We start from the raw sequence: 12,057 nt of genomic DNA on the forward strand, positions 1-12,057 counted from the left end.
AGTTGGGGGAGAGAGAGTAAGTTGGTGGAGAGAGAGAGGGTAAGTTGGTGGAGAGAGAGAGGGTAAGTTGGTGGAGAGAGAGAGAGAGGGAGAGGGAGAGAGGGTAAGGTGAGAGAGAGAGAGAGAGAGGGTAAGGTGAGAGAGAGAGAGATGGTAAGTTGGGGGGGAGAGAGAGAGAGGGTAAGTTGGGGGAGAGAGGGTAAATTGGGGGAGAGGGAGAGAGAGGGTAAATTGGGGGAGAGGGAGAGAGGGTAAATTGGGGGAGAGGGAGAGAGAGGGTAAATTGGGGGAGAGGGAGAGAGAGGGTAAATTGGGGGAGAGAGAGAGAGAGGGTAAGTTGGGGGGGGAGAGAGGGTAAATTGGGGGAGAGAGAGGGAGAGAGGGTAAGGTGAGAGAGAGAGAGAGAGAGAGGGTAAGGTGAGAGAGAGAGAGAGAGAGAGGGTAAGGTGAGAGAGAGAGAGATGGTAAGTTGGGGGGGAGAGAGAGATGGTAAGTTGGGGGGGAGAGAGGGTAAATTGGGGGAGAGGGAGAGAGAGGGAGAGAGGGTAAGGTGAGAGAGAGAGAGAGAGAGAGAGAGAGAGAGAGGGTAAGGTGAGAGAGATGGTAAGTGGGGGGGAGAGAGAGATGGTAAGTTGGGGGAGAGAGGGAAAATTGGGGGAGAGGGAGAGCGAGGGTAAATTGGGGGAGAGGGAGAGTGAGGGTAAATTGGGGGGGAGAGAGAGAGAGGGTAAGTTGGGGGAGAGAGAGGGTAAGTTGGGGGAGAGAGAGGGTAAGTTGGGGGGAGAGAGGGTAAATTGGGGGAGAGGGAGAGAGGGTAAATTGGGGGGGAGAGAGAGGGTAAATTGGGGGAGAGAGAGAGAGAGAGGGTAAATTGGGGGAGAGAGAGAGAGAGGGTAAAGTGGGGGAGAGAGAGAGGGGGAGAGAGAGAGAGAGAGAGGGTAGAGAGAGAGAGAGGGGAGAGAGAGAGAGAGAGGGAGAGAGAGAGAGAGAGGGGAGAGAGAGAGAGAGAGGGTAGAGAGAGAGAGAGGGGAGAGAGAGGGGAGAGAGAGGGGGGGAGAGAGAGAGAGAGAGAGGGGAGAGAGAGAGAGAGGAGAGAGAGAGAGAGAGGGTAAATTGGGGGGGAGAGAGAGAGAGGGTAAATTGGGGGAGAGCGAGAGAGAGGGTAAATTGGGGGAGAGCGAGAGAGAGGGTAAATTGGGGGGGAGAGAGAGAGAGAGAGAGGGTAAGTTGGGGGGAGAGAGAGAGGGTAAGTTGGGGGGAGAGAGAGAGAGAGAGAGGGAGGGTAAGTTGGGGGAGAGAGAGAGAGAGAGAGAGGGAGGGTAAGTTGGGGGGAGAGAGAGAGAGAGAGAGAGAGGGAGGGTAAGTTGGGGGAGAGAGAGAGAGAGAGGGAGGGTAAGTTGGGGGAGAGAGAGAGAGGGTAAGTTGGGGGAGAGAGAGAGAGGGTAAGTTGGGGGAGAGAGAGAGAGAGAGGGTAAGTTGGGGGAGAGAGAGAGAGAGGGAGGGTAAGTTGGGGGAGAGAGAGAGACAGGGAGGGTAAGTTGGGGGAGAGAGAGAGAGGGTAAGTTGGGGGAGAGAGAGGGTAAGTTGGGGGAGAGAGAGAGGGTAAGTTGGGGGGGAGAGAGAGAGGGTAAGTTGGGGGAGAGAGAGAGGGTAAGTTGGGGGAGAGGTTGTAGTCGAGGGGAGAGGGGTTGTAGTCGAGGGGGAGAGGGGTTGTAGTCGAGGGGGAGAGGGGTTGTAGTCGAGGGGGAGAGGGGTTGTAGTCGAGGGGGAGAGGGGTTGTAGTCGAGGGGAGAGGGGTTGTAGTCGAGGGGGAGAGGGGTTGTAGTCGAGAGGGGTTGTAGTCGAGAGGGGTTGTAGTCGAGAGGGGTTGTAGTCGAGAGGGGTTGTCGTCGAGAGGGGTTGTCGTCGAGAGGGGTTGTCGTCGAGAGGGGTTGTCGTCGAGAGGGGTTGTCGTCGAGAGGGGTTGTCGTCGAGAGGGGTTGTAGTCGAGAGGGGTTGTAGTCGAGAGGGGTTGTAGTCGAGAGGGGTTGTAGTCGAGAGGGGTTGTAGTCGAGAGGGGTTGTAGTCGAGAGGGGTTGTAGTCGAGAGGGGTTGTAGTCGAGAGGGGTTGTAGTCGAGAGGGGTTGTAGTCGAGAGGGGTTGTAGTCGAGAGGGAGAGGGGTTGTAGTCGAGAGGGAGAGGGGTTGTAGTCGAGAGGGGTTCTCTTCGAGAGGGAGAGGGGTTCTCTTCGAGAGGGAGAGGGGTTCTCTTCGAGAGGGAGAGGGGTTCTCTTCGAGAGGGAGAGGGGTTCTCTTCGAGAGGGGTTCTCTCCGAGAGGGGTTGTAGTCGAGAGGGAGAGGGGTTGTAGTCGAGAGGGAGAGGGGTTGTAGTCGAGAGGAGAGGGGTTGTAGTCGAGAGGGAGAGGGGTTGTAGTCGAGAGGGAGAGGGGTTGTAGTCGAGAGGGAGAGGGGTTGTAGTCGAGAGGGAGAGGGGTTGTAGTCGAGAGGGAGAGGGGTTGTAGTCGAGAGGGAGAGGGGTTCTCTTCGATAGGGGTTGTCGTCGAGAGGGAGAGGGGTTGTCGTCGAGAGGGAGAGGGGTTGTCGTCGAGAGGGAGAGATGGTAAGTTGAGAGAGGCAGGCGGAGACAGGGAGGACATTGTGAAAGGGGGAAAGACTGAATGCGGACAGAGAAGGGGGGGAGGGGAGGTTCAGAGAGTCAACAGAGCGAGAGACCGGGTTGATTAGTTTCTTACTTTGTTTCTCGCGCTGCGTGTGCCCAGCCTGTGTTCGGCGTTTCCTAACATTATCCGTCTCCCCCGTGCTCACCTGCAGGTGCCTGTCTTGTGTCAACGGCTCGTTCCCTTGCCACTGGTGTAAGTACCGTCACATGTGCACCCAGAATGCCAACGACTGCTCCTTCCAGGAAGGCCTCGTCAACATGTCCGAGGTGAGTGTCACACTTTCTCTCCCGCCCTTCGACACACACACACACACACACACACACACACACACACACACACACACACACACACACACACACACACACACACACACACACACACACACACACACACACACACACACACACACACCGGGCCTTTATTAACTGACTACAGGGGATGTGGGACTGAATTGGAAACCCACAATTGTTACAGAAGACTTGAGTCTGTCTTGGCTGTTAGCTCTCAGTGACGCAAACTGGGTACACAGGCGCATGCTCATACTCAGGTGTGTGTAAAAACACACACACACACACACACACACACACACACACACACACACACACACTTGTGCATTCTAATCCTTTTGTGTCTCCTTTTGTTTATTTCCTCACTGGGTGCTGTTGGCACTGTGGCAACACCGCTTGTATACAGAACTCCAGGCGGCGTTTCGGGTTTCCTTTCCGTAGGCGGGGCTGAAGGAAGCATTATGGAAATGTGGCCTTGTTCTTCCTATCCAAATGCTACATTAGCATAAAAGCTAATATCAATGGCGCGTCTCCCCGTCTTGTCAGCCGCTCGTACAGTGGAATACCAAGTGGGGACCGGCGCTGTTTGTCGACCGGTGTGTTGACGCGCACACACACACACACACACACACACACACACACACTAAAAACACCCCCCCGACGCAGATCGACAGACGCACTCTTACACTGTGTGTTCCTTTTTCGTAGTCCTGCGTACACTGTACAGTCATAACACACACCCTCCCTCTCTAAAACAACACACGTGCACCCGCTCTCTCGAAAACACGCGCACACACACATACCCTCTCTCTCTCTAAACACACACACACACGCCCACCCACCCACCCTCTCTCTAAACACATCTCTTGTACATGGTCTTATCGTGAATGTTTTCTGAATGCCAATCCACTGTCCTCCCAAGTGACTGACAGTCATGCTTTACTCTTAAACATAATCCATCTGATTCAGTCTGAGAAACACACACACACACACACACACACACACACACACACACACACACACACACACACACACAAGGTTGGCCTTATTTACCGACAACGCTAATTAGTTAACCTCAAATCCAATTACACACACACCCCTCGGGTTTAATCTCCCCTCCAACCGGAGCCGCTGAGCGTTAGCCCTTTTAGCGTTAGCGTGGCAGCGTTCCCTTCACGTCTCACCTCTTCCCTCCAAGCGGAGCGGGGTAAAGCGTTTAGCGGCGCAGCCTGTCGTTAGCATGTTAGCATCACGCCTTATCTCTCTTCTCCAAGCGCAGCGGTGTAATTTCCGAGCTGTGGCGTCAGCGTGGAAGTGCCTGCTCGGGCTCTCTGGCTAAGCGGCACCGCGGACTTGCCTTTACGCCTCCGAGAGTAAATCATGCGGATTAACGCTCCCATCTGTAAGACACGGGGTGTGCCTGGCTGGGCTAGCATGTTATGTTTGTGGTTGAGAGGAACTGAGGGGGAAAGGGCTGATAAACAGGAAAGGCCTGTGGGGATGGTGAAGAAGGGATGAAGGGAGAGGTCTGTGGAGAGGGGATAGGAGCTTTTGAAATGTTTATTGGTGTTTTATATTGTTTGAACGTGTTTGGTTTGTATGTTAAGGAGTGTGAGTGTGTGAGAGGGGGATTTGGAGACCTTGTCTGCCAGGGTGTCTGTCTGTCTGTTTGTCTTTGCCTGTCTGTATGTCTTTCTCTGTCTTTGTCTGTCTGTCTGTCGGTCTCTGTCTGTCGGTCTCTGTCTGTCTGTCTGTCGGTCGGTCTCTGTCTGTCGGTCGGTGTCTGTCTGTCGGTCGGTCTCTGTCTGTCGGTCGGTCTCTGTCTGTCGGTCGGTCTCTGTCGGTCGGTCTCTGTCTGTCTGTCTGTCGGTCGGTCTCTGTCTGTCTGTCTGTCTGTCGGTCAGTCTCTCTGTCTGTCTGTCGGTCGGTCTCTGTCTGTCTGTCTGTCGGTCGGTCTCTGTCTGTCGGTCGGTCTCTGTCTGTCTGTCGGTCGGTCTCTGTCTGTCGGTCTGTCTGTCGGTCGGTCGGTCTCTGTCTGTCGGTCGGTCAGTCTCTGTCTGTCTGTCGGTCGGTCGGTCTCTGTCGGTCTGTCGGTCGGTCTCTGTCTGTCTGTCTGTCTGTCGGTCTCTCTGTCTGTCGGTCGGTCTCTGTCTGTCTGTCGGTCGGTCTCTGTCTGTCTGTCGGTCGGTCTCTGTCTGTCTGTCGGTCGGTCTCTGTCTGTCTGTCGGTCGGTCGGTCTCTGTCTGTCTGTCTGTCTGTCTGTCGGTCGGTCTCTGTCTGTCTGTCGGTCGGTCTCTGTCTGTCTGTCTGTCTGTCTGTCTGTCTGTCTGTCTGTCTGTCGGTCGGTCGGTCTCTGTCTGTCTGTCGGTCGGTCTCTGTCTGTCTGTCTGTCTGTCGGTCGGTCTCTGTCTGTCTGTCGGTCGGTGTCTGTCTGTCTGTCGGTCGGTCTCTGTCTGTCTGTCGGTCTGTCTGTCGGTCTGTCTCTGTCTGTCTGTCGGTCTGTCTCTGTCTGTCTGTCTGTCTGTCGGTCGGTGTCTGTCTGTCTGTCTGTCTGTCTGTCTGTCGGTCGGTCTCTGTCTGTCTGTCTGTCGGTCGGTCTCTGTCTGTCTGTCGGTCGGTCTCTGTCTGTCTGTCGGTCGGTCTCTGTCTGTCTGTCGGTCGGTGTCTGTCTGTCTGTCTGTCTGTCTGTCGGTCTCTGTCTGTCTGTCGGTCTGTCGGTCGGTCTCTGTGTGTCTGTCGGTCGGTCTCTGTCGGTCTCTCTGTCTGTCGGTCAGTCTCTGTCTGTCTGTCTCTCTGTCTGTCGGTCGGTCTCTGTCTGTCTGTCGGTCGGTCTCTGTCTGTCGGTCGGTCTGTCGGTCGGTCTCTGTCTGTCTGTCGGTCGGTGTCTGTCTGTCTGTCGGTCTCTGTCTGTCGGTCTGTCGGTCGGTCTCTGTCTGTCTGTCGGTCGGTCTCTCTGTCTGTCGGTCTCTGTCTGTCTGTCGGTCGGTCTCTGTCTGTCGGTCGGTCTCTCTGTCTGTCGGTCGGTCTCTGTCTGTCTGTCGGTCGGTCTCTGTCTGTCTGTCGGTCGGTCTCTGTCTGTCTGTCGGTCGGTCTCTGTCTGTCTGTCGGTCGGTCTCTGTCTGTCCGTCGGTCGGTCTCTGTCTGTCCGTCGGTCGGTCTCTGTCTGTCCGTCGGTCGGTCTCTGTCTGTCCGTTGGTCGGTCTCTGTCTGTCCGTTGGTCGGTCTCTGTCTGTCTGTCGGTCGGTCTCTGTCTGTCTGTCGGTCGGTCTCTGTCTGTCTGTCGGTCGGTCGGTCTCTGTCTGTCTGTCGGTCGGTCTCTGTCGGTCTGTCGGTCGGTCGGTCTCTGTCTGTCTGTCGGTCGGTCTCTGTCTGTCTGTCGGTCGGTCTCTGTCTGTCTGTCGGTCGGTCTCTGTCTCTCTGTCGGTCGGTCTCTGTCTGTCTGTCGGTCTCTGTCTGTCGGTCGGTCGGTCTCTGTCTGTCTGTCGGTCGGTCTCTGTCTGTCGGTCGGTCTCTGTCTGTCTGTCGGTCGGTCTCTGTCTGTCTGTCGGTCGGTCTCTGTCTGTCTGTCGGTCGGTCTCTGTCTGTCTGTCGGTCGGTCTCTGTCTGTCGGTCGGTCGGTCTCTGTCTGTCTGTCGGTCGGTCTCTGTCTGTCTGTCTGTCGGTCTCTGTCTGTCTGTCTGTCTGTCGGTCGGTCTCTGTCTGTCTGTCTGTCGGTCGGTCTCTGTCTGTCTGTCGGTCGGTCTCTGTCTGTCTGTCTGTCGGTCTCTGTCTGTCTGTCGGTCTCTCTCTGTCTGTCGGTCTCTGTCTGTCGGTCTCTCTCTGTCTGTCGGTCTCTCTCTGTCTGTCGGTCTCTCTCTGTCTGTCGGTCTCTCTCTGTCTGTCTGTCGGTCTCTCTCTGTCTGTCTGTCGGTCTCTCTCTGTCTGTCGGTCGGTCTCTGTCTGTCTGTCGGTCGGTCTCTGTCTGTCTGTCGGTCGGTCTCTGTCTGTCTGTCGGTCTGTCTGTCTGTCGGTCTGTCTGTCGGTCGGTCGGTCTCTGTCTGTCTGTCGGTCGGTCTCTGTCTGTCCGTCGGTCGGTCTCTGTCTGTCCGTTGGTCGGTCTCTGTCTGTCTGTCGGTCGGTCTCTGTCTGTCTGTCGGTCGGTCTCTGTCTGTCTGTCGGTCGGTCTCTGTCTGTCTGTCGGTCGGTCTCTGTCTGTCTGTCGGTCGGTCTCTGTCTGTCTGTCGGTCGGTCTCTGTCTGTCTGTCTGTCGGTCTCTGTCTGTCTGTCTGTCGGTCGGTCTCTGTCTGTCTGTCTGTCTGTCTGTCGGTCTCTGTCTGTCTGTCGGTGTCTGTCTGTCGGTCTCTGTCTGTCTGTCTGTCGGTCGGTCTCTGTCTGTCTGTCGGTCGGTCTCTGTCTGTCTGTCTGTCGGTCGGTCTCTGTCTGTCTGTCTGTCGGTCGGTCTCTGTCTGTCTGTCTGTCGGTCGGTCTCTCTCTCTCTCTGTCTGTCTGTCGGTCTCTGTCTGTCTGTCGGTCGGTCTCTGTCTGTCTGCCTGTCGGTGTCTGTCTGTCTGTCGGTCTGTCTGTCGGTCTCTCTCGCTCTCTGTGTGTGTGTGTGTTCTTTCCTCCTGTACACCTTATGGCTCCCTCCCCATCTGTCAAGGGTCGGGAAGTGCTCTGGGCACAGTACCAGAGCGTGTGTGGTTGTGAGAGAGTTTGTACTATATTCAGTGTGTATGGCCTGCAGGTTAGTGTTTTTCGTCATCAATCTATTTCTGGAGGCAGCTCTGCAGAGTGATCACTAGCTAGCACAGCCACAAAGTCATAAAATGTTATTTTTAAACTGAACCTTAACCCCAATGCCTAGTGTTACGAACCGTCCCGTAGCCCGCAACAGAGGGAGACGACGCGGAGATAAAAAAAAATGAACATATTCATGAAATAGAGTAAACTATAAACAGTGGTGTATGTAGTCAGTAGTGTGAGTGAGTGGATGCGTGCATAGACGGTGATAATGAGGGGTGTTGAGAGGTGCCAAAACAAATGAACACAAAGAAGCCCCAGAATGCCACAACAAAAAAACAACAACTGTGTGTCTGCATGGAGTGAGTCTCCTTGACGTCTGGAGGAAAGGTGCGTTTATCCCCGGGACACACCCGAGCCCAGGTGTGTCCCATTTTGCTGACGACCAATTTTGCCAATTTTGACTTTGCAGCTGTCCTATCTAAGGGGAAATTGCTCCGTCCTGCCTCCAGGACAATCGAGGTCAACCTGAGTGTGTCGCCCATTTTAAGAATGAAACCCACATCCTCCTCTGCTAAACTGAGATCAGTTTTACCTTTCTAGATCATAAGGAACCCGCTTAAATGGAGAGGAGGGAGCTGATCCTAGATCAGCACTTGTACTCCGAGACGCTTTCTGAATACAGACCAAGACCTTTATCAAAGGGAGGCCCTTGTTGGTTGTTATTGGTTGAAAGAAGCCGACTGACTAACAAAATGCTGCTGTATTTGTTTATGCGAATGAGATGCAAGACATTTGAGAGAGTCGGGGGGGGTGGGAATGTAATGAGTGACATTTACAAATCAAATATGCATAAATCAACGTGCCACCGACAGGGTGACAAACAAAGCAGCGCGTCAGATGCGACCAGGCAGAAAATTACAAAGAGGAAGAAATAATTTTGAAAAGAGAGAGCGAGAGAGAGAGAGAACCCTTCACTTTGAGTTACTATAGTACGTTTCTTCTCTCCCCTTCCATCACTCCTTTTCCCCCTCTCCGTCACTCTATTTCTCCCTCCCTCCCTCTCCCCCACTCTGTTTCTCCCTCACTCCCTCTCCCCACTCTATTTCTCCCTCACTCCCTCTCCCCCACTCTATTTCTCCCTCCCTCCCTCTCCCCCACTCTATTTCTCCCTCACTCCCTCTCCCCCACTCTATTTCTCCCTCACTCCCTCTCCCCCACTCTATTTCTCCCTCACTCCCTCTCCCCCACTCTATTTCTCCCTCACTCCCTCTCCCCCACTCTATTTCTCCCTCACTCCCTCTCCCCCACTCTATTTCTCCCTCCCTCTCCCCCACTCTATTTCTCCCTCCCTCTCCCCCACTCTATTTCTCCCTCCTCTCTCCCCCACTCCGTCACTCTATTTCTCCCTCCCTCTCCCCCTCTCCGTCACTCTATTTCTCCCTCCCTCCCCCCTCTCCGTCACTCTATATCTCCCTCCCTCTCCCCCTCTCCGTCACTCTATATCTCCCTCCCTCTCCCCCTCTCCGTCACTCTATTTCTCCCTCCCTCTCCCCCTCTCCGTCACTCTATTTCTCCCTCCCTCTCCCCCTCTCCGTCACTCTATTTCTCCCTCCCTCTCCCCCTCTCCGTCACTCTATTTCTCCCTCCCTCTCCCCCTCTCCGTCACTCTATTTCTCCCTCCCTCTCCCCCTCTCCGTCACTCTATTTCTCCCTCCCTCCCTCCCTTTTCTCCCTCTCCCCCTCTCCATCACTCCCTCCCTCTCCCCTCTCTGTCACTCTATTTCTCCCTCCCTCTCCCCTCTCTGTCACTCTATTTCTCCCTCCTTCTCCCCTCTTTGTCACTCTATTTCTCCCTCCCTCTCCCCTCTCTGTCACTCTATTTCTCCCTCCCTCTCCCCTCTGTCACTCTATTTCTCCCTCCCTCTCCCCTCTGTCACTCTATTTCTCCCTCCCTCTCCCCTCTCTGTCACTCTATTTCTCCCTCCTTCTCCCCTCTTTGTCACTCTATTTCTCCCTCCCTCTCCCCTCTCTGTCACTCTATTTCTCCCTCCCTCTCCCCCTCTCCGTCACTCTATTTCTCCCTCCCTCTCCCCCTCTCCGTCACTCTATTTCTCCCTCCCTCTCCCCCTCTCCGTCACTCTATTTCTCCCTCCCTCTCCCCCTCTCTGTCACTCTATTTCTCCCTCCCTCTCCCCTCTGTCACTCTCTTTCTCCCTCCCTCTCCCCTCTGTCACTCTATTTCTCCCTCCCTCTCCCCTCTCTGTCACTCTATTTCTCCCTCCCTCTCCCCTCTCTGTCACTCTATTTCTCCCTCCCTTTTCTCCCTCTCCCCCTCTCCATCACTCCCTCCCTCTCCCCTCTCTGTCACTCTATTTCTCCCTCCCTCTCCCCTCTCTGTCACTCTATTTCTCCCTCCTTCTCCCCTCTCCGTCACTCTATTTCTCCCTCCCTCTCCCCTCTCCGTCACTCTATTTCTCCCTCCCTCTCCCCTCTGTCACTCTATTTCTCCCTCCCTCTCCCCTCTCTGTCACTATTTCTCCCTCCCTCTCCCCTCTCTGTCACTCTATTTCTCCCTCCTTCTCCCCTCTCTGTCACTCTATTTCTCCCTCCTTCTCCCCTCTCTGTCACTCTATTTCTCCCTCCCTCTCCCCTCTCTGTCACTCTATTTCTCCCTCCCTCTCCCCTCTCTGTCACTCTTTCTCCCTCCCTCTCCCCTCTCTGTCACTCTATTTCTCCCTCCCTCTCCCCTCTGTCACTCTATTTCTCCCTCCTTCTCCCCTCTCTGTCACTCTATTTCTCCCTCCCTCTCCCCTCTCTGTCACTCTATTTCTCCCTCCCTCTCCCCTCTGTCACTCTATTTCTCCCTCCCTCTCCCCTCTGTCACTCTATTTCTCCCTCCCTCTCCCCTCTCTGTCACTCTATTTCTCCCTCCCTTTTCTCCCTCTCCCCCTCTCCATCTCTCCCTCCCTCTCCCCTCTCTGTCACTCTATTTCTCCCTCCCTCTCCCCTCTCTGTCACTCTATTTCTCCCTCCTTCTCCCCTCTCTGTCACTCTATTTCTCCCTCCCTCTCCCCTCTCCGTCACTCTATTTCTCCCTCCCTCTCCCCTCTGTCACTCTATTTCTCCCTCCCTCTCCCCTCTCTGTCACTCTATTTCTCCCTCCCTCTCCCCTCTCTGTCACTCTATTTCTCCCTCCTTCTCCCCTCTCTGTCACTCTATTTCTCCCTCCCTCTCCCCTCTCTGTCACTATATTTCTCCCTCCCTCTCCCCTCTGTCACTCTATTTCTCCCTCCCTCTCCCCTCTGTCACTCTATTTCTCCCTCCCTCTCCCCTCTCTGTCACTCTATTTCTCCCTCCCTCTCCCCTCTCTGTCACTCTATTTCTCCCTCCTTCTCCCCTCTCTGTCACTCTATTTCTCCCTCCCTCTCCCCTCTCCGTCACTCTATTTCTCCCTCCCTCTCCCCCTCTCCGTCACTCTATTTCTCCCTCCCTCTCCCCCACTCTATTTCTCCCTCCCTCTCCCCCTCTCCGTCACTCTATTTCTCCCTCCCTCTCCCCCTCTCCGTCACTCTATTTCTCCCTCCCTCTCCCCCTCTCCGTCACTCTATTTCTCCCTCCCTCTCCCCCTCTCCGTCACTCTATTTCTCCCTCCCTCTCCCCCTCTCCGTCACTCTATTTCTCCCTCCCTCTCCCCCTCTCCGTCACTCTATTTCTCCCTCCCTCTCCCCCTCTCCGTCACTCTATTTCTCCCTCCCTCTCCCCCTCTCCGTCACTCTATTTCTCCCTCCCTCTCCCCCTCTCCGTCACTCTATTTCTCCCTCCCTCTCCCCCTCTCCGTCACTCTATTTCTCCCTCCCTCTCCCCCTCTCCGTCACTCTATTTCTCCCTCCCTCTCCCCCTCTCCGTCACTCTATTTCTCCCTCCCTCCCTCCCTTTTCTCCCTCTCCCCCTCTCCATCACTCCCTCCCTCTCCCCTCTCTGTCACTCTATTTCTCCCTCCCTCTCCCTCTCTGTCACTCTATTTCTCCCTCCTTCTCCCCTCTTTGTCACTCTATTTCTCCCTCCCTCTCCCCTCTCTGTCACTCTATTTCTCCCTCCCTCTCCCCTCTGTCACTCTATTTCTCCCTCCCTCTCCCCTCTGTCACTCTATTTCTCCCTCCCTCTCCCCTCTCTGTCACTCTATTTCTCCCTCCTTCTCCCCTCTTTGTCACTCTATTTCTCCCTCCCTCTCCCCTCTCTGTCACTCTATTTCTCCCTCCCTCTCCCCCTCTCCGTCACTCTATTTCTCCCTCCCTCTCCCCTCTCCGTCACTCTATTTCTCCCTCCCTCTCCCCCTCTCCGTCACTCTATTTCTCCCTCCCTCTCCCCCTCTCCGTCACTCTATTTCTC

General features: G+C 55.1%; 1 protein-coding gene across 1 annotated transcript in view; it reads left to right on the forward strand.

Annotated features, from left to right (window-relative positions):
* The window catches only part of LOC118389002 (plexin-A1-like), a 302,199-nt gene that overhangs the window by 177,229 nt on the left and 112,913 nt on the right, over positions 1 to 12,057 (forward strand). Inside the window, exon 9 of the mRNA XM_052527317.1 lies at positions 2,811 to 2,925. Within this exon, the coding sequence (XP_052383277.1) occupies positions 2,811 to 2,925 (115 nt within the window). The remainder of the gene's footprint in view (positions 1 to 2,810; positions 2,926 to 12,057) is intronic.

The sequence above is a fragment of the Oncorhynchus keta genome, chromosome 10, assembly GCF_023373465.1.
Source record: "Oncorhynchus keta strain PuntledgeMale-10-30-2019 chromosome 10, Oket_V2, whole genome shotgun sequence".
NCBI classification, from domain to species: domain Eukaryota; kingdom Metazoa; phylum Chordata; class Actinopteri; order Salmoniformes; family Salmonidae; genus Oncorhynchus; species Oncorhynchus keta.